The 25,661-nt window shown below is 37.0% G+C and overlaps 2 protein-coding genes across 2 annotated transcripts; one reads left to right on the top strand and one right to left on the bottom strand.

Annotated features, from left to right (window-relative positions):
* Positions 1–4,825: 4,825 nt before the first annotated feature.
* On the top strand, positions 4,826–7,154 carry six2b (SIX homeobox 2b). Its single transcript, XM_051914801.1, has 2 exons — positions 4,826–5,831; positions 6,612–7,154. Exons 1-2 carry the CDS (start codon positions 5,272–5,274, stop codon positions 6,922–6,924), a joined length of 873 nt encoding a protein of 290 aa, XP_051770761.1. The 5' UTR covers positions 4,826–5,271; the 3' UTR covers positions 6,925–7,154.
* A 4,352-nt stretch (positions 7,155–11,506) lies between these two features.
* Positions 11,507–14,271, bottom strand: LOC127524169 (homeobox protein SIX3-like). Its single transcript, XM_051915571.1, has 2 exons — positions 13,337–14,271; positions 11,507–12,359 (listed from the first exon to the last, which is right to left on the bottom strand). The coding sequence occupies exons 1-2, from the start codon at positions 14,026–14,028 to the stop codon at positions 12,170–12,172; spliced, it is 882 nt and encodes a 293-aa protein (XP_051771531.1). The 5' UTR covers positions 14,029–14,271; the 3' UTR covers positions 11,507–12,169.
* Positions 14,272–25,661: the final 11,390 nt, after the last annotated feature.

The raw sequence follows: 25,661 nt of genomic DNA, 5'->3' as shown, positions 1-25,661 counted from the left end.
TAAATATCGGGTAGAGTACAAGATTCTGCTTCTCACTTTCAAAGCTCTTCACAATCTTGCACCCTCATATCTCTCCGAACTGCTTCATATCTACACCCCGAAGCTTACACTTCGATCTTCTTCTGTTTCTCTTGTTGTACCCTCTGTTCGTTTAGTCACTATGGGGTCCAGGGCGTTCAGCTGTGCTGCTCCTCGTCTCTGGAATTCTCTTCCACAATCTTTACAAGAAAGTAATTGTCTGGCTACTTTTAAATCACGTCTTAAAACGTACCTATTTAAATTAGCTTTCTCTGATAAATTTTAAATAATGTATGTTAAATAGCTGTTGTTTTGTTGTATCATGTCTTGATTAGTTTTATGACTATCATTCAACTGTACGGTGTCCTTGAGTGTTTTGAAAGGTGCCTTTAAATAAAATGTATTATTATTTTATTATTATTGTTGTTTTGGACCCCATTTACTTTCATCGTATGGACAAAAACAGTTAAAACATTCTTCAAAATGTCTTCCTTTGTGTTCTGCAGAAGAAATAAAGTCATACAGGTTTGGCATGACATGAAGGTGAGGCAGATGACAGAAGTTTCATTTTTGGCAAACTATCTTTAGGAGAAACCGGCAATCTTTGCACAATAATTACTTAATTAAAGGCACAATATGTAATTTACGCCGCTAGAGGTCACTTATTCAAAACAAAGGCATAGCTTGATGACTCCTTGATTTCGCGGAATCATGGGAGGTGTTGTCTTCTGGAAAAGAATCCAACAGGACTTGGGCAGAAATCATATTCATGGATGAGCTAATGTATTAAAGATTTATTAACATTACTGTAGTATGAAGCAGAGTGGGGCTGAAAGCAGTTGGAGTGGAACGAGGCCGCTGGAGCGACTGCTATGAGACAAGCGCGACACGACACGGCTCAAGAGCAGTGGAGCTTTTATTATGCCGCAGACGACCGCTTCCGCTTCTTCCGGTCATGAGTATGCGGGGTATATGTAACCTCTCACACAGGTCCTACTCACCCCGCTCCGTTCGGGCCTCGAACCTGGGTCTCCGGCATGGGAGTCGGGCGCTCTAACAAGGAGGCTAAAGGCTGCAACCTCTAGTGTCAGCTCAGGCCGATCTCAAATCTCACTTTTCTGTCAAAAATACTAGAAAAGGCAGTATCATCACAGCTATGTTCCTTTTTAGAAAGAAATGGTATCTGTGAGGATTTCCAGTCAGGATTTAGACCGTACCATAGTACTGAGACTGCTCTCATTAGAGTTACTAATGATTTGCTCTTATCATCAGATCGTGGTTGTATCTCTCTATTAGTGTTACTGGATCTTAGTGCAGCATTTGACACTATTGATCACAATATTCTTTTAAATAGACTCGAAAATTATGTTGGCATTAGTGGAATTGCATTGTCATGGTTCAAATCATACTTATCTGACCGTTATCAGTTTGTAGTAGTAAACGAAGACATGTCATATCGATCACAAGTTCAATATGGAGTACCACAAGGCTCAGTACTAGGACCGTTACTGTTCACTCTGTACATGCTACCCTTGGGAGATATCATTAGGAAGCATGGCGTTAGTTTTCACTGTTACGCTGATGATACTCAGCTCTATATTTCTTCGCGCCCTGACGAAACTTACCAATTCACAAAATTAACGGAGTGCATAGCTGATATAAAAAATTGGATGACCAGTAATTTCCTACTACTAAATTCAGAAAAAACAGAGATTCTAATTTTTGGACCAAAAACTTCTTCACGTAATAACCTAGAATATTGTCTAACACTTGATGGCTGCTCTGTTAAGTCTTCGTCGTCAGTTAGGAACCTAGGTGTGCTCTTTGATACCAATCTTTCATTTGAAGGCCATGTTACTAGCATCTGTAAAACCGCATTCTTCCATCTTAAAAATATATCTAAACTACGACATATGCTCTCAATGAAAAATGCAGAACAGTTAGTTCATGCGTTCATGACCTCAAGGCTAGATTACTGTAACGCTCTACTGGGTGGTTGTTCTGCTCGCCTGATAAATAAACTACAGCTCGTACAAAATGCAGCAGCTAGAGTTCTTACTAGAACCAGGAAGTATGACCATATTAGCCCAGTTCTGTCAACACTGCATTGGCTTCCTGTTAAACATCGTATAGATTTTAAAATCTTGCTAATTACTTACAAAGCACTAAATGGTTTAGCTCCCCAGTACCTGAGCGAGCTCCTAATTCATTATAGTCCTTCACGTCTATTGCGATCTCAGAATTCAGGCCAGCTGATAATACCTAGAATATCAAAATCAACTGCAGGTGGTAGATCCTTCTCCTATTTGGCACCTAAACTCTGGAACAATCTTCCTAGCATTGTTCGGGAAGCAGACACACTCTGTCAGTTTAAATCTAGACTAAAAACGCATCTCTTTAACCTGGCATACACATAACACATTACCAATTTATATTTCCAAATCCGTTAAAGGATTATTAGGCTGCATAAATTAGGTCAGCCGGAACCGGGAACACTTCCTATAACACCTGATGTACTCGTTACATCAGAAGAAGAATGGCATCTACGCTAATATTAGTCTTTCTGTTTATCCCGAGGTTCACCGTAGTCAACCTAGAGTATCTCTTGAGATCAGAGGAGTGAGGTTTACTTGCACAGCTCTTACTAGCTGGCCTCTGTTACACTCACCCCCCTAAACCTCACTCCCATCCGGGTCACGGCACCAATGTAACCCCTCACAGCTCTTACTAGCTGGCCTCCGTTACATATACACAGTGCTGTTTTATCATATTAGATACGTTTATGTGTTGAAAGTTGTTATAATGCTACTCTGTGAGTTCGCTCGGCGGCTGCTATGAAACACTTGTTGCACACTGCAGTAAGCTAGATTGATATTAGGCATGGTAAAACATGGTACTTGCGGTAAATCAAGAAAACGAGATTTAAACAATAAGACTTACTGTGTTGAGCTATATAACATGATTAGTTTTCTATCAATGAATGTATCCAAACAGCTGCTCAACTGTCTAATAAAACACATAATATATTAAAGCATCCTTGGTGTTTTCATGGTTTCTACAAAATAAAACTGGAAATCAAGGGTAACGTGGATATGACATCATTGACAGGCGATGAAATGACACAGTCCATGTCCTGGTTATAATTGCTTATTTCTCTGGATTCTTGGAAACATTTGGGATAATGTCAGCAAAATATATAGTGGTTTTTGGATATTTTATTCCAAAAATCTTACATATTGTGCCTTTAAAGAGTAAACTAGCCCTTTAAGAGGCAAACATTGTCTCCATCATCTCCTCAGTTCTCCATCATCAAGGTCAGAGGCTGGAGCACCAGACAGCAGCCAAGCTCGGCTCACTGTCTCTGACGCAGGGTTTAGAATGACACAGCAAAGCTAGCGTGAAGCAGCTCCGCTGAATAAAGAATGGCTTTCAAAATGGACTTGAACTGACTCCTTCTGTCATGCTGTGAGCTGAAGACGCTTACTGAACGTCCACCATTGCCCATTTCTGCTGCTGTGGCTGCCCTCAGGAGGTCTCAGACTGGCTAGCGGCTGCTCAGACATCTCCGCCCCTTCACTGGAAAATGATCCCAGCCATGTATAATCAATCAGGTCCTTTTACTGAAAACTCAACCCTTTACGTCTGCGTGTACACGTGTGTGAGAATGAGCATGTGTGTCGGCGGGCTATTGAGATGGGTGTGGACTTTTTTACAAAAAGACAAGTAAAATACGTAATACAGTATGCCACAATGCAAACGTGAAACATGTCATGCAAATTTAAAGGTACTTGGGGGAAATACGTGACCACTGTTTCTGAATGCATAAAGATATATGTGAGATATATGGTTACTGTTTACTTTTTCTGCTTCTTTAAAAAAAAAAAAAAAAAAAAAATCTTAGAATTAAGGTTCCAATTAATCAAAAAGGAACTTTTATTCTAACACTGATCTATAATGTAACACCAAAAAACTGTTTTTAATCTCCAAAGAACCAACTCATAAAAGTTATACAGCTTAAAATTGTGTTTGAAAAGAGGAAACAATTTTGCTGAACCATTATTTTTTAAGATGTGAATTCCATTTAATATTACAGTAATAGTTTTATGACTACTATATTAAATATATTAATACCACTGAGCAGCATATTCGATCTAAAAAAGTATGTTTTGCTTTCATATGCAAACTAACAACAAATTATTTTCATGACTCTGTGAGAGCTGGCATATACTGAATATATTAGCTCCCCATAAAATGAATTTGCCAAATATCCGTGTCCCTCTGGAACCAAATGCTAGAATTACAATGTCCATATGAAAAAGTACGCTGGAGTCGCGTTACATTCCAAAATAACTCGTCAGATACACGACACCAGAGACTTCTCGTCACAAACATCAATCCAGCAAACCTCTGGTGCCCGCCATCCATTACTAATAAAATAATTAATTCGAAGAAATATTTAAATGGCTTTTTCAGGTTTACTTTATGTTTCCCATATTTGCTTTATGTTAAAAGCTATTTGCAAATTTGCAAAAATATTTTATTTTATGATTCCGTATTAGTTTAGAAAATGACGTAAATACAGTATTCACGTGTCGCCTATATGCATTTTCATGCAAACAAGTGATGGTGAAATGAAAGTCTATCAAAAGGGCAGTGGTTTCCCTGCAAAACTTTTTGTTAATAATAACAAAAACATGTCACTGTAGCTATAGCTAGATTTCCCCTTATTATTATAATAGAGCACAGCAGTGTCTGTTTTTGGAGTGTGTTGCGCGCACTCCTTCCCCCGAGGTGCATGACATCCAAGTGCCACTCTATATCCAAGAGGCAGGGTCAGTTTCTGCTACACAACTTCTCTCCACACTTGCCCGTATGATTCCCCAGGAGGATGCGCTAGCCGTCCTTACACACTAGCGAGTCTGTAAGAGATATGATAACCAGAGGGCGGGCTGATAGCTAAAGACAGTCGAGGAAAGAATCTATTGCGCACGAGGAGAGCGCGTAAGAATGAAATGATTAGCGCGTCATGATATTGCAACTAATGTGATTGAGCGATGCAAGACGCTGACTCAAACTGTTAGCTTTTCTTTTGTTTTGTTTTTTCTACTTTGGACTTTTTTTCATGGAAAATGTACATCAAGAACTGAAATTCTTCAGTTGTGGGAGCTTCATTGCTTGAGTTTCCAAAGTGGATATCGCCTTAAGAGTGGGTGAGATACGCACAGGACATCAAGTATCCCATTGCCCTCAACTATGTCTATGCCACCAACTTTTGGATTTACCCAAGAGCAGGTTGCCTGCGTTTGCGAGGTCCTTCAGCAAGGTGGGAGTATCGAACGTCTCGGACGCTTTCTGTGGTCCTTACCTGCTTGTGAGCACCTCCACAAAAACGAGAGCGTATTGAAAGCGAAAGCCGTGGTTGCTTTCCACCGGGGCAACTTCAGGGAGCTCTACAAAGTATTAGAGAGCCACCAGTTTTCTCCGCACAACCACCCTAAACTGCAACAGCTTTGGCTGAAAGCGCACTATATCGAAGCGGAGAAATTGCGCGGTCGTCCTCTGGGCGCAGTGGGAAAGTACCGCGTGCGCAGAAAGTTCCCGCTGCCTCGAACCATTTGGGATGGAGAGGAGACCAGCTACTGTTTTAAGGAGAAGAGCCGGTGTGTGCTTAAAGAGTGGTACACTCACAACCCGTATCCTTCCCCGAGAGAGAAAAGAGAACTGGCCGAGGCCACGGGCCTCACCACGACGCAGGTCAGCAACTGGTTCAAGAACAGAAGGCAGAGGGATCGTGCCGCAGAAGCAAAGGAAAGGTACGAAGAACACCATTACTTTCAAGACTTTAAACAAGCTGCTATCTATGCTAGCAATGTACTAAATGTCCATATATTAACATGTAAAAAAAATTAAATTACATTAATTAGTGTACTTGATGGTAAGAAAAAATAAAGACAGAAAGATCAATTAACAAACTTAATGTCAAAGATTTTAAAACAACTGGCTTTTAGAAAATACATAACCCCAAATGTTTGATAAATTTGATGGCATCAGTGCATGACAATTGATGCTGTCTTTTTAATTAATGAGTGACGCTTAAAGTCATTGTTTGACTACAAAAAATAACTATAGGCCTATATATATATATATATATATAAATCTAAACACAAAAATAGCCTATTTATAATATTCATATTATAGACTATTATTAAAACATAGATACGGATATTTAATATTATTAATCTTTTAAAATCTTGTGTAGCCTATTTAAATGTGTAATTTAAAAAAAAAAAAAAAATCATCTTAACGGAGCCAAAGAAGATGCTTAATTAAGACGGAGCTGTCGTCATAATCATATATAATCACTATACTAAACTATAATTGTTAAATATAGGCCTAGTTCAAAAAGAGAATTAATTTATATAAATAGTTAGAGCTTTTGCTTGAAACTTGAAATATGCCTTTAATGTCCTCCTAATGCTGAAAAATAAAAGTATCATATATTTTATTATGCACAGTCCAGGTGTTTGTATGTGCAAGCGGTGATTTTTGTTTTTGCTGTCCTGCTAATGAATTTGAACGATCTGCTTCAACAGGGAAAACGATGGAGCAAATCCAAGCGGCCACAACCCACTGACCTCTCACGTGAACGAAAACAAATCTCTATGTGAAAGTTCGGAGGATGACAAATCTCCCGCGGCGACTCCGGATCACACCTCCATGAGCCCAGCCATCCTCATGCCCTCCAGTTCAGGTCTGCCACCCCTGCACAGCTTTGCGCCTCCGCCCGGCCCCAGCGCCTCCATCATCCCCGTCAGCGGCTCAGACTCTCAGGGCCACCACCACTTCTCCATGCACGACGGCCTCCTCAACCCCATGACGGCCAGCCTGGTGGAACTTGGATCATAAGGAATAAAGCACATCTTCTTTGACTTTCCCAGCAATAATAGCTTCGTTATCATATACCAAACATTTTATTAGTCAAGAGTAGAGGACATTAGCCAAAAAATGCCGGGCCTACGTGAAGAACGATGTTTCCATCAGAAATTACTGTAACAATTTAATGTAATCAAGGGATAGTTTTTGATATGTCTAGCTATAAAATGAACTAATAAAATATATATTTAATAAAGTCAAAATGTGTTGTCTCCTTGCAGTTGAACAATATGTTTGTATGGTCTAATTTATACTTTATTTGTCAATATTAATAGCCTAATAGCGGATCGAGGAGAATTTCTCATGCTGAATCAGTAATGCAATAAAATAAATGCGACCATCATAACATTAATAGACTACAGTATATCTGAAATATTATGGGAGCAAACCAACAAATAAAACGATTTAGTTTGGATTTTCTTTTTAAACGCATGACGCTTTGTCATGTTTGGATAAATAAACCTATTCTTTTCTTTCTTGTTTGCAGTTTGCATACTTAATATTCTTGATAAAAGGTATGACAGTCCATATTCAATTTAGCATAAACTTATTATCTGGCAAAGAGCAGTGCTTTGCCAAAACATATGTTCACACATCTTAATTTAGGCCTATAACAATTTTATTTCTGTTCTTCGTAAATTTTTCATCAGTTATTAAATTCAGCGTGGTCGAAAAATTAGCAATTAACTTGTCGCTGCAGACTGTAACTTTATCACAACTTTTATTTAAAAAAAAAAAAAAAAAAAAAAAAAAGCAGCAATGAAGCCGTTTCTAATACAAATTCTGTATATAGCATAAAAATAGACTTTTACTTTTTATGGAGAACATGCCATTTTTGCAACTTTATGTTTTTCACTTTTTTCTCTATTTTGTTAGGCCTACTTTTTTGTTGAAGCCGAAATTATGGAGATATACTGCCCTCTATTGGTGACGGTGTGACATTATAAGCAGTAGCCTAAACCTGCTGCTGGGTTTCCCCTATTAAGTTGCAAATCACTACTGAGATCATTTGAAAGGATTAGTTCACTTTAAAATGAAAATTAACCCAAGCTTTACTCACCCTCAAGCCATCCTAGTATATGACTTTTTCTTTCTTTCTGATGAACACAATTGGAGTTATATTAATAAATATCCTTACACATCCAAGCTTTATAATGGCAGTAAACGGGACCAACGAGTATAAAGCTCAAAAACGTGCATCCATCCATCATAAACGTACTCCACACAGCTCCAGGGGTTAATAAAGGCCTTCTGAAGCAAAGTGATGCATTTGTGTAAGAAAAATATCCATATTTAACAAGTTATAAAGTAAAATATCTAGCTTCCGGCAGACCGCCTTCCGTATTCAACTTACCAAGAACGTGTAAAAATCTCGCAGTTCAAAACGCTTATGCTACGTCCTACGACTTCCGTAGGCCTATTCAAAATGCGAAAAATTTCGTAAGTTGAATACAGAAGGCGGTCTGGCGGAAGCTACACCTAGGTAGTTATGGCTTGAGGGTGAGTAAAGCTTGGGGTAATTTTCATTTTAAAGTCAACTTATCGTCGTAATTCATTATACAAAGGAGTAATGATTCCCCAAACCAGCGTGTATAAATCGCAGAAACTTTCGCCCATTGTGTCTAAAAGTTTGTTTCTAACTTTAGCTAAGTAATAAACTAATTCTGAATGTAATAAAATAAATGATTATAACTTTGGTAAAGCAGGGCTTCAGAAAGGGGAGAAAAGGGAGGAGGAAATTCATCTTTATGAATTTGTTTGTAAAATAATAATAATGATATTAAAACTATCACAAGGTCATATGTTTTCTTGTGAACTATTAAGAATAGGCTATCTCATCTTTCTACTGTATTATTATCATCATCATCAAAGTAGGCATAAATTATGGATGTAGAGGTGAAAAGCAGACAAATCCATGAGGGAAAAAAATTATATAGGCCTATTTTATTTTAATAACTTTAAATAAAACTATTTCTTAAAACAACCAACTTAAATGAGAATAAATAACGATAAATATTTTTCTTAAAAAGGCCCATATCTGGCATTAGTACAAACATAGGCTACAAGGCTGTATCGACTTCAGTTTCACTAATTTCAACCAAAACCTAAAAATTGTATGTTTTAAGTAAAATAACCGTGGTGCCAAAGAAGTTACAACCTGGTTCGTTATAACGATGTAAATATTAGGCTTCTAGTCACCTTTATTCCTATATATATATATATATATATATATATATATATATATATATATATATATATATATATATATATATATAGCTTTACATAGCCTAGAGAGGTTTTTTTTGAAAGCAGCACAAAATAGATTATTATTCAGTTTCTGTGTTTATTTACACGATTAATAAAGACTGTATATATATATATATATATATATATATATATATATATATATATATATATATATATATATATATTTAATAAATGCTATACAGTAGTATACAGGTAGGCCTAGGCTTAACATTTCTACAGCTTCTTTTAGATTGTTTTACCTAATATTCACCACATGATGGCGACTTAAGCACATAAATAAGATGTAAAGGCTTTCTACTGTAAGAAAAGTTCACGACACGTCTATCGATTTATACACTTAATAAAGCTTTACATCTCATTAAAACAGTTTCTTTCTATGTCGCTAACAAATTCACAGTTGAATAAATTTGCTTCATTTGACAGTTTTAATTGTTCAAATGTCGGCAGCCGTGTAACGTCATCGCTGTGTGTGCAGCTGATAATGTTTGGGGTGAAGACAAGAGCTGAGCAAACATTTACCTAATGATTAAGAATAGGCCTATCACTACATAAAACACAAGTGCTTGCTTGAGGTAAATGGAAAGATGTCACATAAAGAAGTAGCTTAATACTTGTTTTATCAGCATCAAAATGCTCTTTCGCCGCATTGTGTGGATTGGAAAGGCCGTGATCCTTGCGGTTGCAAATTTCAAACGGCTTGTTACAGGCGTTCACTCTCATGCTAGTGTGCGAAATATAAAATGCGTTTTCATATTTTGTTTTTCATCCTTAATTTGAGGTTTCTCAATTTGCATGCTGTTGGCGCCCCAACACAGCCAACTGTCACCTATTTTAAAGAGATTGTAAACAAAACACCTCAGTTTTAGTTAGGCTATTACATGTGTTGTGGTAGGTCTTTGTAAATCTACAATAAGTAGATTTAATGACAAGGACTACTTAAGTTTTGTGGACTTACCGTCTGATACTGATCTAAACGGAAGTCGCTCGATCGGTGTACTGTTGCTATGGTTGCTTCCTCAAGCTAAAGCAACTTATGTTGGCGAGCCTGTGGCTTGGGTGGTTGCTGAAAGGTTGTTTAAAAACGCGTATATTTACAAAGATGTGTTATCGAATTTCCCTTTTCGACATAGGTTGGCTTATTAATTGATTAATTTAACAGGCTATTAAATTAAATTAACCAAAAATTGTGAAGCAGATTTAGGCCACAGGTAACACTGCAACAATGTAGTCTTTTTTTATACTACATTTACCTCACTATTAACATGTTAATACTTATTAAATGTAACCTTGAAATTGCACTTCTGGTGTGCTAAAGAGGTACGTCGTCGCGTTTATTTTATAGCGAAGCTCCACGCAGCACAATGAATCCAGGTCAAGGGGAACTGCCGCGTGAATAAACATGAATAAAAAGTTGTGCTCAGTTAAGCGATCAAATCAAAGGGGAGAAGAGGGAACAGAAATCCTCTCACAGTAAACGACACACTCTTTTTCTTATATAGAATGCTATTAGGAAACTACAAACAAACCATCCTCTTGTTATTTACCCTTATGGTCGTAGTAAGAGAGAAGAGTGAAATTGAATGATGACATTATTAGGCAGATAAACGACGTTTGAACATTGAGGTGAACACATTGGGTTTCTTGGAATAATGTGTAGCCTAAGTAAGCGTGGTTGAAGCGTTGTTTTGTTTTGTTGCAAAAAAAAAGAAAAAAAAGAATAGTCTTAGCTTTTTAATTTTTCTTGAATGTCAGGCTGTAGGCTACTAAAACAAACCTAGCCTACATCACGGGTGTAAATTAGCCTACAGAAATTTGTTATGGTTTACTATTGTTCTGCGATTAATATTTATTGCTCTCTACCTAAAGCACAAAACATTTACAATAATTATCACAAAAAATAAAATAAAATAAACGCACAATCACTGGCAACACAAAAGCTGTATTACTCTCCCATTTGATTTATACCGGAAATAAAACTCGTGTTATTTCAGAACCGTATGTGCGCCAATGTTCAACTCTTTAACAATAATAATAATAATAACCTAATAATAGTATATTTAAAAAAAAAAAAAAAAAAGGCAAAACAAATAAAAGAACACATATTCGTCACCTTTCTTCTTTAAGTGCGATTTGAACGTAATTAAGTTCTCTTTCAGTATAAGACAAATGATTAACACTCCTGAAATGAAAATAAAAACGAAGAAATTAATGTACAGAATAGAAATATCGATTTTTTCCCCCTGTATTTTCTGACATAATACTTAAATAAACAAATAATACTCTGATAGTCGTTATATTAAATTATATTTATTTGCATAAAAGTGACCCATAACACTGTGTTTTCAGCGCCATTAACCCATTTACAGTATAAAAACGAGCAGAATGAATAGACACTTAAAATCTCCAAGCACTTAACAGACAGTTACTCACGCTTTATGGACACAACATAAAGAAATTTGCAGGAAAGAGAGTGGCGTAATTGCGATATCATACAAGCATATCTAGACAAGCCTAGACCTAAGGAAAACTTTGAATCAGACATGGACAATTCAATATAAATCTCGAGATAAAATTAGTATGAACATCTGCTGCCGAGTAAAAGACGATGGGGAATAAAGGTGCTTTTGACTTCAACGATTGTCTGATAAACACAAAACAACAAAACTGCCTCTCGGGTTCACTCGTTTCTTTGAGCATCGAGTTCTACTTTCTGAGACTCCACTTCATAAATGCCTTTTAAAAATGCAAAATATTCACAAATGAACATGCAAAATGGTCGTGTAGGCCTTGGAAATGAAAGGAAAGGGCGTCAGTCCGTTGAAGCGCTGGAAAAACAGCATGCTTTTGTCAAACACAAGGTGGCAAAATGGCCGGTCCTCATGTTGCCCACATTTTCTCACAAGTTCATTTTTCTCTGGGCAAAAATGTTCCATATTTGTCTGACGGTGCATCATACATCGAAATCAGAGTCACTGTCTGTAACTGAGAGGATGGTCCCGCCGTCGCCTCGTTCATTCATACTGGAGACGCTGGTAGTGGGACTGGCGGCCGCGCACGGGGATTCGGCCGAGCTGTGCGGTGTGCACCCGGACTCTGACATGGAGCGCAGGCCGCTTTGACCCAGTCCGTGATGTTGAAGCCTAAAAAACACAAGTATTTAGAAACTAAGATTATTTATGCTACACCATTTTCAGTACATACATCACAGAGTAGAGTATTCGACATGTTACAGTCTCTAATAATAACAAACCCGAATTTTGACCATTGAAATGTGAGAGGATCACACCAATAAGAGTAAAAAGAGATTTAATTGCACAAGTCAATGAATACATAAGGTGGTTTATATTTATATACAAACGTGTTTATGAAGTAATCATTTCTATTTTTTTTTAATATATAGGCTATATTTTTAATTATGTTATTTGAGAACAGAACTGCTTAATATGAGCTCTAGACATCCTTTTTGTTGATATATGAAGCCTATTTGATTATATCAGTTTATGCTACAAGAAAATTCCTCTTTGTATTTGGTAAATTTATTTTGCAATTACATACAGGCTAACTATATTGCAATACACTGCCAAATATATGTTTAAAAAACTTTATATATGAACTATATTTATATTAATTTATATTTTAATATTTATATGAAATTTGTTTATTCACAAACGAGGAAGAAATAAAATGTGTCTGGGGGAAAATAAAAACCAATAATCATAACGAAATGTCAATTATTATTTTTTTGATTATTTTCTTTTTTTTCTTTCTTTCTTTTTTTTTTTTTTTTTTCTTAATTAACTAAGTGCTACACATTTACTCTCATTCTTTTATATTTAAAACGTCAAATAATACGTTTTCCAAAGCTTTAACAATTCAGTCTCAGAGATTGGCTGAATTTATGAATTTATTTGCTATTAAGCAAACTGCTGCTTATGTTTATTCATATAGCCAAATTAAAAAAAAATAAAAAAAATATGCGATTTCTTTCAAACAAGATCGAGCACATCATTCAGATTTAGTGACAGCTTATGCCGTCTATTACCATTTATTTTCTTTATATCTAAACAATAATTCGTTTAATTTCCTCCCCGAGTTCAGTGGAAACCATTAAACTGACCTGTTTTTGGCAGCTGCCGCCCTGTCTCTTTGCCTCCGATTTTTAAACCAATTGCCCACTTGAGTGGGAGTCAGTCCAGTGGCTTGTGCCAGTTCCCTTTTCTTGCTCGGATTGGGGTAAGGATCCTGTAGGTACCACTCCCTCAACAAGCCGCGAGTCCGTTCCTTGAAACAGTGCGTCTTCTGTTCACCATCCCAGATGGTCCGTGGCAAGGGGAACTTCTTGCGGACCCGGTATTTATCAACGGGTCCGAGGGGACGACCGCGCAGCTTCTCTGCCTCTTGGTAGTGTGCCTCGAGCCACATCGCTTGCAGCTTTCCATGAGAGTCTTTGGTGAACTTGTGGTTTTCCAGGATGTGGTACAATTCGCGGAAGCTTCCAGTGTGATACGCGACCACCGCTCGGGCTCGCTGGATGGACTCGTGCTTGTTGATGGCATCGCAGGCTCCGGGTGCCACGGGCAAGGACCAAAGGAAACGTCCGAGTCTCTCGATGTCCCCGGTTTCCTCCAGCGTCTCGCACACGCTGGCCACCTGTTCCGCCGAGAAGTTTAGGGTGGGCAGTTGAAACATCGGTAAGTCCTCCGGGGACCTCGCTCTGGGAATGCTGCCCGCTAGAAGCAGAGGGCGATCCGCGAAATTGGGCAGGAAAAGATGTGAGGGATAAAGCTCTAAAGGAGACCTGAACACCATGGAGTCGCCGGACAGAGACAAACAGACGGGAAAAGACGGCAAAACTGACGTCGTGTTTGCGCTGCTATCGCTGCAGTACTACCGAACGCGTAATATCTACCCTTAATCAACTTCGAGTGCAACGGTGAAACATTTTGTTTCGCTTTTCTATTGGTCTTCCTTGAGTCGTGCTGTGGTTGTCATGGCAGCCCTGCCAATCACTGTCAAGCTTGCCCGTCATTAGCCAGTGCGCGCTGCCCTTCTGCACATTTGCTTCGCGCGCAGGGTTTTATCGTCGCTCCAATCAGAACTGGCCACTCACTGCGGGATGTTTTCAAGCAGGCGAATGGTGCGCCAGTTCACTCGACGGTAGGAGGATTAATAGGTGGAATATTGCTATATTAGTGCGAGTATGCTTCCATGAATGGGTGTGAAAGTTGGCGAGCTAATCAACAAATAAATAACACATCGTTTAATTACTTATCAAATATTTATATAACGTATATAACTAGTGAGGCAATTATTTAATTAAATAGGTGAAAAGAGGAAATTAGTTTACAGTTGTTAGTGCACGTGCACATTTTTTTCTAGACACTACTACTATTAAAAAGGCGTTACCATAATAAATAGAATCTATCCATAAAATACAAAATAATTAAAAAACAGCTAGGCTATGCAATCATCAAGAAACGTTGGCACTCACTTGTAAAATTAAATCATGTTTTAAATATTTATTACAGAAGCATCTAAGCTCTTTGTTCAATCGGTAACGTATTTTTTTTTATTAGTCTATGACATAATGCGTATTCCGTGCAATTATTAGGCTATTCGTTATTTTGTCTCTTTATCAATTTAAAAGGCAAGATAAAATGTCAGGAGGAAACAAGATCGGCTTGTTAGGCCTGAGTCAAATAACATTCTTTCACAAGGCTTTTTGTTTGCACAAAGCGTGTAATTAATGCCACAAACAAGTTAATTCATTTGGCCTAATTGTCTGTTTATCCTGGGGCTTAGCGCTTAATGGCCTTCTCTCCAGTGGGCACACCACTACTGTCTTACATTAAAGATTAATGTGTACAGTTAAAAGGCGGTGATGTCTGCAGAGTTATCATTAGTGATTAATTGGCTATTAGTTTAAAAAAAAAGAAAAAAAAAAAGCAGTCGCTATAATAAAATGCGTTTTGAACGATTTTAAAAACGGCATTGCTCCAAGGCAAGATTTAAACATTATCTTCTAGGCTATAGGTGTTGGCATAATAATAACTGCAAACAAAAGCACTAATCTCGCGCCCCGTAGACAAGTAACGAGACGTCTTTGTTCATCAGGATTAGTTAATTGGTTGAATATCGTGTTCACTGCAAATATGAACCTCTATTTACACACGAACTGAGCACAAAATTGACCAAAGCGCTTTAAGGAGCACGTTTTGTGAAGTCGCAAGAAACTGAAAGATCTAAATGTAGGATTATATTATGGTCACTACAGTTCTGCAATAGCAGAGTAAGCCTACAACTTAAAACACAATACCAATCTTTTACATTTTAATTATTTACTGATGTCTCAACAGTTTCTTAAGTGGGAAAAAAATGATCTGGAAAATATATACATTGAAAGATCTTAGTTGTTATAGAATCGAGCTAAAATTATATATATATATATATATATATATATATATATATATATATATATATATATATATATATATATGCCTATTAATGTATACTGAACTTTGAAACGACATTGTGATACGGTCAAGGGGAAGGTCACATTCAGAGCAACTCGCATAGGAAAAACAAACACTTGCAAACACTCATTAGGTCGACAGTCAAAGCCATTTATTAAAGTTACAGATAACAGGATACAAAATTAATCTGCGATTACTTTTGGATTTTCGTCGGTGGAGAAGTCTTAATAATCCACGGTAAAGCTTAAGGCAGCTTATCAGTGTGGGCTGGCTTAACAACACTTACAAATCTGTTGCAGAATTACAAAATAAACATGAAATGTAAAGTTTCGTTATTATTCCCAGTTCATCAATACGGCAAGGCATCAACAGTAGACTATCCTCATGCAACAAGTCGCCCTTCACCTTCACCGAGTGTTGAGCTTCCAGCTCTGACGCCGGGAGGAGTCGTTCTACAATAGGCTAATCTGCAGACACTGCTTTCCCGTGCTGAACAACATTATTAGTTAAACAAACACCCATCCACGGCTAAACTATAAGAACAGATAGCTGGCCTTCAAACATTTAAATGAATAAGGCATTTCATTCAATTGATTCTGGTTTTGCTTTTAAAAATTATAATCGAGTTACCTGTTCTTTGAAGTTCAGCCTCTTTTGGCAAAAGGCTGGTTTTTGATTTCTTTATTTCTTACTTCAATATGGGTAGCTTTGTGTGCTAAAGATGTAATCAAATGAGCTGAATATTCTTAATACCTTAGTCTGACAACTAATGGTCCTTGAAAACATCACAAATTGTATATTTGACTTGAATATAATAAAGATGCTGTGAAAATTATACATAAATATTGCTCAAAAACTGTATGCGCATGCAAGAGTGTGTATTAAAACTGAAGAGAATGAGAAGTGAGTTATAGATAGGATATCAAAATTGACGGGTTATTTGCATGGCATATTTTAGATACCCCATTCATATTTAATTAAAGACTGCCGTGTGTTAATACCCTCCCACAGAGCAGATGTTGAGCCATCTGAATGTTTGAATGTGACTTGCCATGCTGGATGAGAAGACATTACCTGCGCACTAAATTAATCATTCATATTGGACAGCTGTCTACAGCCACCAACCATATTCATCAGTTCATATTTAAAATATTTATTGCATATAATTATATCTGCCCTGCTTGTTTCACACACCAACCCTCTAGTCTAGCACTATGCACATATGATCAAAAAACAAACATTTACTATATAGAGTCAACAGATCTGTGTAAAACAATGCTTTTTATTTCTCAGAAACTATAAGTTAGACTGGAACTGAGTGGAGATAAAATCCCAGTTTACAGTAAGTCTGAGATTAATCTGCCATTGTCATTGCACACTGATCCATGTAGCATATGGCTCACACACATGTAATGTTTTAGCGAGAATGAGGTAAAATGATATTGAATAAATCCTTCTTTGTCAAAGCTATTCTATTAATCAAAGCTATTAATCCAAACCTCTCATCAGAAGTGACTATGATAATCTTATTTTGTTTAAAAAAGCATTTCTGGCCTGACCATGGCTGGCCGGGCCGTTGCAAATGTAAATTGTGGCTGCCTACTTACAGAAACATAAGCTCATCCTGTCTGAAGTGAGATTTTCTGCAACAGTGGCCCATAAACCAGTGTTTAACAGTATTGTCATTGGGACAAGCTGCTTAATGGTACTGTGCAGTTTACCTTGATCCATGTGGCCAAGGTTCAGAGCATAATTTGTTTAATAGCGGTAATGGCCATATGACAATGGATTTCACCAACGAGATGTATTGTGTGTGCGTCAAGAGGTTTTTCCATGCTGAAATCGGTCTTATAAATGGGTAAAGGCAATGTCATACAATAGTTTTTTTTAATCTGCACCTGAAACTGAAGCTTCAGGCATCTTTATTGCTCAGTCATGAGTAAGAGCCAAAGGCCTGCCTGTCCTTGCACTGCAGTACAGCCACTTTCTCTCTTTCGCTCATTTTCACATTTCCGAATTCCTTAATTTCCTTTAAAGTTCATCCTAAGAGCAATAAGACTCACAGACTGAATAATGTCTAGGTAAATTCACATGCACTGAAGTAATATCTGTACAGGGGTTTATTAGCTTTCTCTTTCAGCAAACACATATAGAGACAGAAATAGACTACATTAAAGTATTTTGATTATTGTAAAATGAATGCAAAACAAATTATATCCAAGAATAAAAAATGAGTTAGTCACTTACATTATTGATAAATCCTTTTCTGTCTCATAGCATGTTCAAATTTGCTCTAGTTATGGAGCAGTTTTAGCACCTTGTCTTAATAAGGCCTTATTTATTTTACTGTGTTTTGTAATATATATATATATATATATATATATATATATATATAAAAACGTGTATAATTTATCCATATATCATGATATTGTTAACATGTTAGCAAATTTGTAAGTTGCCATTTTCTGAATTAGTTTGTTATAGCTAGCAAAATATTTTCGTTGAGATAACCTGATAATTTTAAGTTAAATGTATAAATTAGTGTAGTCAAATATTTCAAGTTAAGAACAATAAAAATGTATGAGTTCAAAATAAACTTTGAGTTTCTTAACTTAAAAAATTCTCATTCACACTTTTTTGAGTTCTGACAACTTTAGGGTTTACAGTAGAGTAAATAACTCATTTGATTGCAAGAACTAAAAATAAAAAAGTTAATTAGCTAAATCTTTCATGTTATTTGCTATCAAAATGTATGAGTTAGCTAACTCAGTACTTCAAGTTAGGAGCAAATAACATGCATGAGTACTACAAACTCAAAACTTGATAGTTATGCTTACTTAGAATTGGGAACATCATAACTTAAAAAAATTATGTAACTGATTACCTCAATTTTTTTTTGAGTTAGCCCAGCTTATACAGGTTTACAGTGATCCGCACATCTTTTCAAACCTGTATGACTTTCTTCTTAAATGTAATACAAAAAGTGAATGTTTGAAAAAAGGCTGAAGCAAAGCACCACAAAAGCATTAAAAAATGAATTCATATGACTACACTAGCTATGTATGAGAATCAGATTTCAGTAAATTTTAAAGTATAATTTAAAGTCAAAATAAATTTTAAATTTTATCCAGTGAGTAAAGTGTGGCGATCATTTAGTTTGTAAGTTGGACTTGCAAACCGGATCAGTGTGGTTTGTGAATGAATCATTCAGACCATTTTGTGAAGCGAATCATTGATTCATTGAAGAGATGTGACTCAAAAACAAAGAAAAAAGATTTGTTCATGAATCGACATTGCTACTTCTAATGAACTCTCAAGATTACCACTGAATAATGAATAACAATGTCTGTTTCTCACACAAAGCTATTGTATTTCTTCAGAAGTAAAGAGTGAGCAGTATTGACCACCTTCATTATACTTTTTTTTTTTTTTTTTTTTTGGTCATTTTGGAAATGGAATCATTTGAAATTAATGGCCAGAATATTCTTTGAAATGTACCTTGTTTTACACAGTAGAAAGAAAGTCATGAGGAACAATATGAGAGTACAAACCCCCCCACAAAGTTTTCATTTTGAAATATGAAATTTTCATATGTGATAATAGGCCTATATTTACCAATCTGCCCTGAAATAGTTAATTATTCCTATGATTTCTAAGAGAATAATGAACTCTTGATGAGTGTGAACCTTTTGCATTTTCATAATAGAGATGGAACCAAGCATTTCTCAAAAAGAAAAGGATGGAGAAAAAGAGAGAGACAAAAGCTTCAGACATCCGAGGAGTAAGAAATGAACAAGGCATTTGACACAAAACTAGTGGATAATTGATGTACGCAGTGGAATGCCAACATGGAGTCTGAGTGTGAAGAATGACCTCAGAGCTCAAGACTGATGTAACAAAAAATAAAATAATGGGAAAAAACACTAACTAGAAAACACATCAAACAGAGGTGGTACAACAGCTGGGTGAGATTTGAGGGGTGTTAATGCCAATTTATGCTGGTAGCAGATGTCATATTGTGCAAAGCACTAAATCCATTCACATCATGATTAAAGATGAGATGTTTACATGATGACTTTAATAAAGACAATATTTCAAAGAGCCTCCAGCTGTTTCGCAAAGCAAAGCCAATGACATTCATTGCATCTACTGTCTCTCTATTAATATACAGTTAAGTGAATATGTCCAAACTTCATTATGGATGCTTTAAGTCAATAATGTGCCTGATGTGCTGGGTCCATATATCAAGGTGAACTCATAAACCACTCCACAGGTGGAAAAACCGCACGTATGCTAATACACAGAGCTCAGGATTGACAGACAATGAGACGATGAGCGCTACTCCACAAGAGGTCAGCGTGTAGGCTTAAACTAGAAAGTCGAAAAGGAGACCAAAAATAGCGTCATGAGCAGAGAGTATGGAGGAGAGAGAGGACGAATGCAATTAATTCTCAATTCAGCTAACACCGAGAGATCAGAGCAAGGGCTGGGCTCATTAAGTGTCACATGCAAAATTAAATGCTAAACAGTCACTAAACGGCAAAAACATTCAATTCCGCCTCGACAGGCAGTCCCCCTGCATGATTTCTTTGAAAGCTCAGCCCCCTCCTTCCACTTACCGATTCCTCCCTCTTCAATTCGTGCGTCTGCTTCTCGTAATCAAATGACACACACGTGTTCTTTATAGTATTTAACACAAGTGGTGCTTTACCACTCGTTCAATCTATAATCGGCTGTAATTAATCTTATACAAGCTGATTAATGTCCTCTTCAATCTCATAAATATCAAAAGGTCAGAATTCAGGCGCAATTCACTTTGTCAAGGAAGAGATACAGTACACAGCTCTTTGATTCAGACTCCCCATTAGCACTCTGTTAAAATATGTATTTAAAGGCCTGACAGACTGCTCACCGTTCAGTCGACGTGTATTCCTGGAGAAGCCTCGAGACGACAAGAGGATGGCTGGATCGGGCCAGGCAGACCTGTGGAGTGCTGAGGGAAACCACAGCCTGGATCTACATGGAAATGCACTCTTCAGACAAGCTGATTTTGGAGAGCTAAGGACAAATGCACCCCAATACCACAAACCCTGTCCCGGGCCTCATAAAATAATGATAGGTCAAGGTCTGTCCCCATTCTACCTCAAGAGCTGACTTTAAATGATAATGTCTTTAGTTAACATGATGCATCACTGCAAGACACTTACACAAATGTAAAGAACCAGCATCTACTGCTTATAGTCTGTTTGAGACCTCCTCATGGAGTCTCGTCCGATTAACAGCGTATACGATAATCCTTCTGATTCCTCCTTGTGGGGTCTCTGAGGACAAGCAGAAGCGAGACTAAAGCCTGCCGAGTCAGGACAAAAGGGGCCTGCGATATACACAGCCTGGGGTGGAGATTGTAGGTTTTAGCCCCTCATCTTCAGATCCAGGCATGCTGTGTAGATCAATATGGAATATGGAATGCTAACATAATCATTATGGCTTTTAACTTATGCATGTCTGTGAATTTTTTCTCTGATCTTACTCGTTTAACATGCTTGGCAGGCTTCCGCAATCTGTCTTTTGTTGAAATGCAGTGCTGAAGCCACTGAAGGTCACGCTGTAATGAGAGACTTATTGTCAGGAAAGAAGAAATTATTTATTATATAAGTAATGCTGAGATAGTATTGGCCAAGTGTTATAATGGAAATCCAATTGCTCTTTCAGAGTTTAAATCAGTGGTGTACAGTTATATTATTTACTTTGTATTATGTTGACAGTTTGCACTACAATTGTGGGGTCTGAAAGATTTGTTTTAAAGAAATTAATACTTTTACTCAGCAAATATGCATTAAATTGCTCAAAAGTGACAGTAAAGACATTTATAATGTTGCAAAAGATTTCTATTTCAAATAAATGCTGTTCTTTTGAACTTTCAATTAATTTGAGAATACTAAAAATGTATATGGTTTCCACAAAAAAATATTAAACAGCACAAATGTTTTTTTTTAATATTGACAATAGAAATGTTTATTGAGCACAAAATCAGCATATTAAAGTGATTTCTGAAAGATCATGTGACAAAATTCAGCTTTGCCATCACAGGAATATTTTATTTTATTTTTTTATTTTATTTATTAATTTATTTTTTTATATTTATTTTTTTATTTATTGCAGTTTTTCTAAATTTTAAAATATATTAAAATAAAGTTATTTTAAATTGTAGTAATATTTCACAATATTATTTATTGTTACTGTACTATTTTTACTGTACTATTGATTGATTGATTGAAAATAATTGATCGATCGATTGATTGATCAATCAAATAAATGTAGCCTTGGATAAGAGACTTCTTTCAAAAACTTAAAAAAAAAAATCAATCAATCGATTGATTGATCAAATAAATGTAGCCTTGGATAAGAGACTTCTTTCAAAAACTTGTTTTAAAAAAAATCAATCAATCAATTGATCAATCAAATTAATGTAGTCTTGGACAAGAGACTTCTTTCAAAAACTTTTTTTTTAAAAATCAATCGATCAATCGATCGATCAATCAAATAAATGTAGCTTTGGATAAGAGACTTCTTTCAAAACCTTAAAATAAAAATCTTAGTGACCGAAACTCATGAACGGTAGTGTATCTTTTTCTACAATATTAAAGTAAAAAGTTCACCATGACTCTATGGCTGTCAATAGAATAAAAGAATCATGATTTCTAATATTCAATTATTGTGCACAATTGTTGTGAACAGTACATGTTTTTACATTGTACTTATATTTTAAAAATACCTGCATGTAATTACAGCTGTAATTATTTTCTGTATTTACATCTATAATTACAGTTAACCCACCATTAAACCTAATCATACCACCACACCTGTTCCTAACCTTACCTGAATCCCACCTCTATAGCAGCATTTTTGCAGTACAACATAAACACAATAAGTACATTGTATACCTAACAATTATTATTTCTTTATTTATTTATTACTTAAGCTCATAGTAGTTAAAGACACCTAATATAAACTGGGACCACAGAAATGACAAACAAAAATAAAAATTCTCTAAAAGTTAGCTTTTTCTTTATGGCCCCCAGTTTGAAAACACCTGGTACTTGTCCTAAATTGGGTAACATACCTTGGCATGATGATGTGACATGATACACAGCGAAAGCCATGGATAAAAGGAGAAGATCAACTCCTATGAAAGCCAAACCAAAAGAACACATCGCTTTTTTTTATAATAAACAATCTGTGAGCAACAGGTCTATGAGAAAAGATTCAAAAGAAACATTGCGAGTCAAAAACAATATGCATCAGCCCAAGACCTGCAAGATAGACATTGTTAACAAACATAAGTGCTTATCTAGCCTGAGAGAACAGGGCTGCCATCCTAATCAATTCTAAAGAAGAAAATGGACCATTTTCTTGATCATGTAGAAAGAAGTTGAATAAAAATGTAACTGTAGAAGTATTATTTGTATATTTCTGAAGTGTGTTGGACCATTTCAATATGTGGGATTGCTTCCTTCTCTCTTCGAGACTGATTCGTGATGGTCGAGGCGTATAAAACGAATACTTTGTGTACTCCGGCACATCTCTGTTACTTCTGCTTTACCTGTGACAACTCTTTCCTTGCCACTCTGGGAGGTCACAGGAAGCGGCACCAGCAGTGCTGCCGGCAGCCATAACGATAGGCCCGAAGAAAGAGGCAGAGCCATGAAAAATTCATAAGGCCTCAGTGTGGCGGGGGGAGGGCAGAGCCAAGACTGGTGAGGGGGTTTAATTTGCCCAGGGAAGAGTGCTGCCATGTCCTGCGCTCCAGCACTTCTGTAATTAAAGGGACGAGGCCTGCGGAAATTGGCTCGGACCCCGCTGTAGAGCACCGTCAACCCCGCCTGCCCGCGCTCTTGTCGGCCTATTCCAAAATCAATTATCTCCACGAAACAGCTGTAAGGCCCTCACCGCAGCCTCTTGCTCCTGAAGTGAGGAAGACATTTGAAATTCATTACCATATAAAGCAAAAGGTCCTTTACGTATTAAACAGCACTCGCCTTTTTATAAATTGTTTTTCCCCCTCGAACCTGATGACAATTTGACCACTTTCAGTCTCCTGGTGTGAAAACCAAGCAGCGAGGGTTGATTGCATCATTTATAAGAAAACAAAGAGAGGGAGGGGGCATGTCAACATTCAGTTGTGAAGTTTAGACTGAAGGCTGTCATCCGGTTTATCAATTTCATACCACTTTCATGCTTTACAGTATGTAAAAAGTTTACTGACCTTGCTGTGCCAAAAAGCTCAACCTTCACACTGTGTTCCTCTGACAGATCCTTGGATAGCAGGAGGCAGTTTGGCCATTTTTCATAGTGAGGAACCTGAATCCACCGCTATCCTGCCACATCTGTGTGTGAGCTTACAATGTAGAAAAACAAGTTGGAGAAATGACACAGAAGAGGCTACAGTTGGAGGGATAAAAAGATGATGAAATATTAAACTGCACAGTGAGGTTCTGTCTGAAGCTAAAATAAAATAGGAAAACATCATATTGGTGTTCATCTCTCACACTTTTATCTTCCAACCCCCCCACCCCCATTGGAAGACACTTCTAACAAGTCTTTTAATTACCGCCTCTTACACCAGCTTCTAGGTCACCATGTTCTGCTTGGCTAATGTAAATAATTCACCAGCAACCAACTGGGTACATTTCTGGACTGAAAAGAGCTGCCTGCCACACGTGTCTATTCTCCTGGATCATACCAGCATCGGCTCATCGGACCAAACGCGGAGGCATGAACAGCCAGCAGTCTCAGTGAGAACATTGACCATAGAGCGCAGTGTGAGGGAATTCACTGAGGGGTGTGCAATGTCAGGGACTGACTCATCGTGTCTGACTATTCCAGGACAAAGAGACGATAACAGACGACTCACCGGGGAGCTGTCTTCTCCCACTATTCACAGTCCACTGCACTCTCTGTACTCTAAAGTTGGTCAGAGGGGGTAGAGAGTTCGAGTCAGTGAATCACAATACTGATATAAACCTCTCGAAAGTGTCACAGGGAAGGGGGGAAAAGACGTGCAGGTTTGTTGACGCCAAAAGGGGCCGAGTCAAGCTTGTCGGCGGTAAGCGACGTAAATACGGGCGAGAATTCCACCATACTCCGGTGGGATATGGATAATGCTACAACAGATCCCTAGCACTGGGACTTGTTCATGTAGAAGGCAGGAGCGAGGTGTACATGTGGTGCCCTTGAGACCAGGGTGAATGTGCCGTCAAGTATATGATGTCATGAGTGTCACTGTGTCAGCGATCACACACAACCTACCTGAATTATTCAACTTCACTGAATGACATTAAATATAAAGGCAAAAATCGAATTTGCTGTTAAAACCCATGCAGAAATACAAGACACAAAGACAAACGAGGGATAGGAATCATAAAGAATTTAATGATTCCAGTTCAGGTGTAAATTTGGGTTCTCAAACAATACTTTTAGTACTTTTAAGACAAAAAATATTTGAAATTTCACTGCCAAATTATGACACATGTATTTAATTATAGAAATTGTAATTAATTTTAAACAATTTTCGGTAAAGGTGTGTTTACACAGACTTGTTGATTTTTTAGAAGTGGCATAAATGCATTACAATAACTGGCCTTAACTTTATAATTAACAATATCCTATAAAATGTTAAGACATTTTAGTTTGTTTATATATTATAAATGATTATTATGTTTATAAAATATACCGACTAAATACATAATGTGTGTGTTTATACACGTTTTCATATACAACCAGTCAGTGGTCAATGTCTCACAGTTGTTAATAGCTGTATGTGTTTGATTCACTAAAAAAAACCCAGACTCATTAGAATCATTCAAACCACACTGGTTGTGGTGTATGTTGTTTTTGATTCACTAAAAAGAACCTGTTCACAAAGTCAATCATTCAGGAATCGGACTTACACTGGTTAAAGGGTTAGTT

The sequence above is a fragment of the Ctenopharyngodon idella genome, chromosome 12 (assembly GCF_019924925.1).
Source record: "Ctenopharyngodon idella isolate HZGC_01 chromosome 12, HZGC01, whole genome shotgun sequence".
NCBI classification, from domain to species: domain Eukaryota; kingdom Metazoa; phylum Chordata; class Actinopteri; order Cypriniformes; family Xenocyprididae; genus Ctenopharyngodon; species Ctenopharyngodon idella.
The sequence above is the reverse complement of the archived record's forward strand: the minus strand, read 5'-3'. Positions and strand labels throughout refer to the sequence as shown.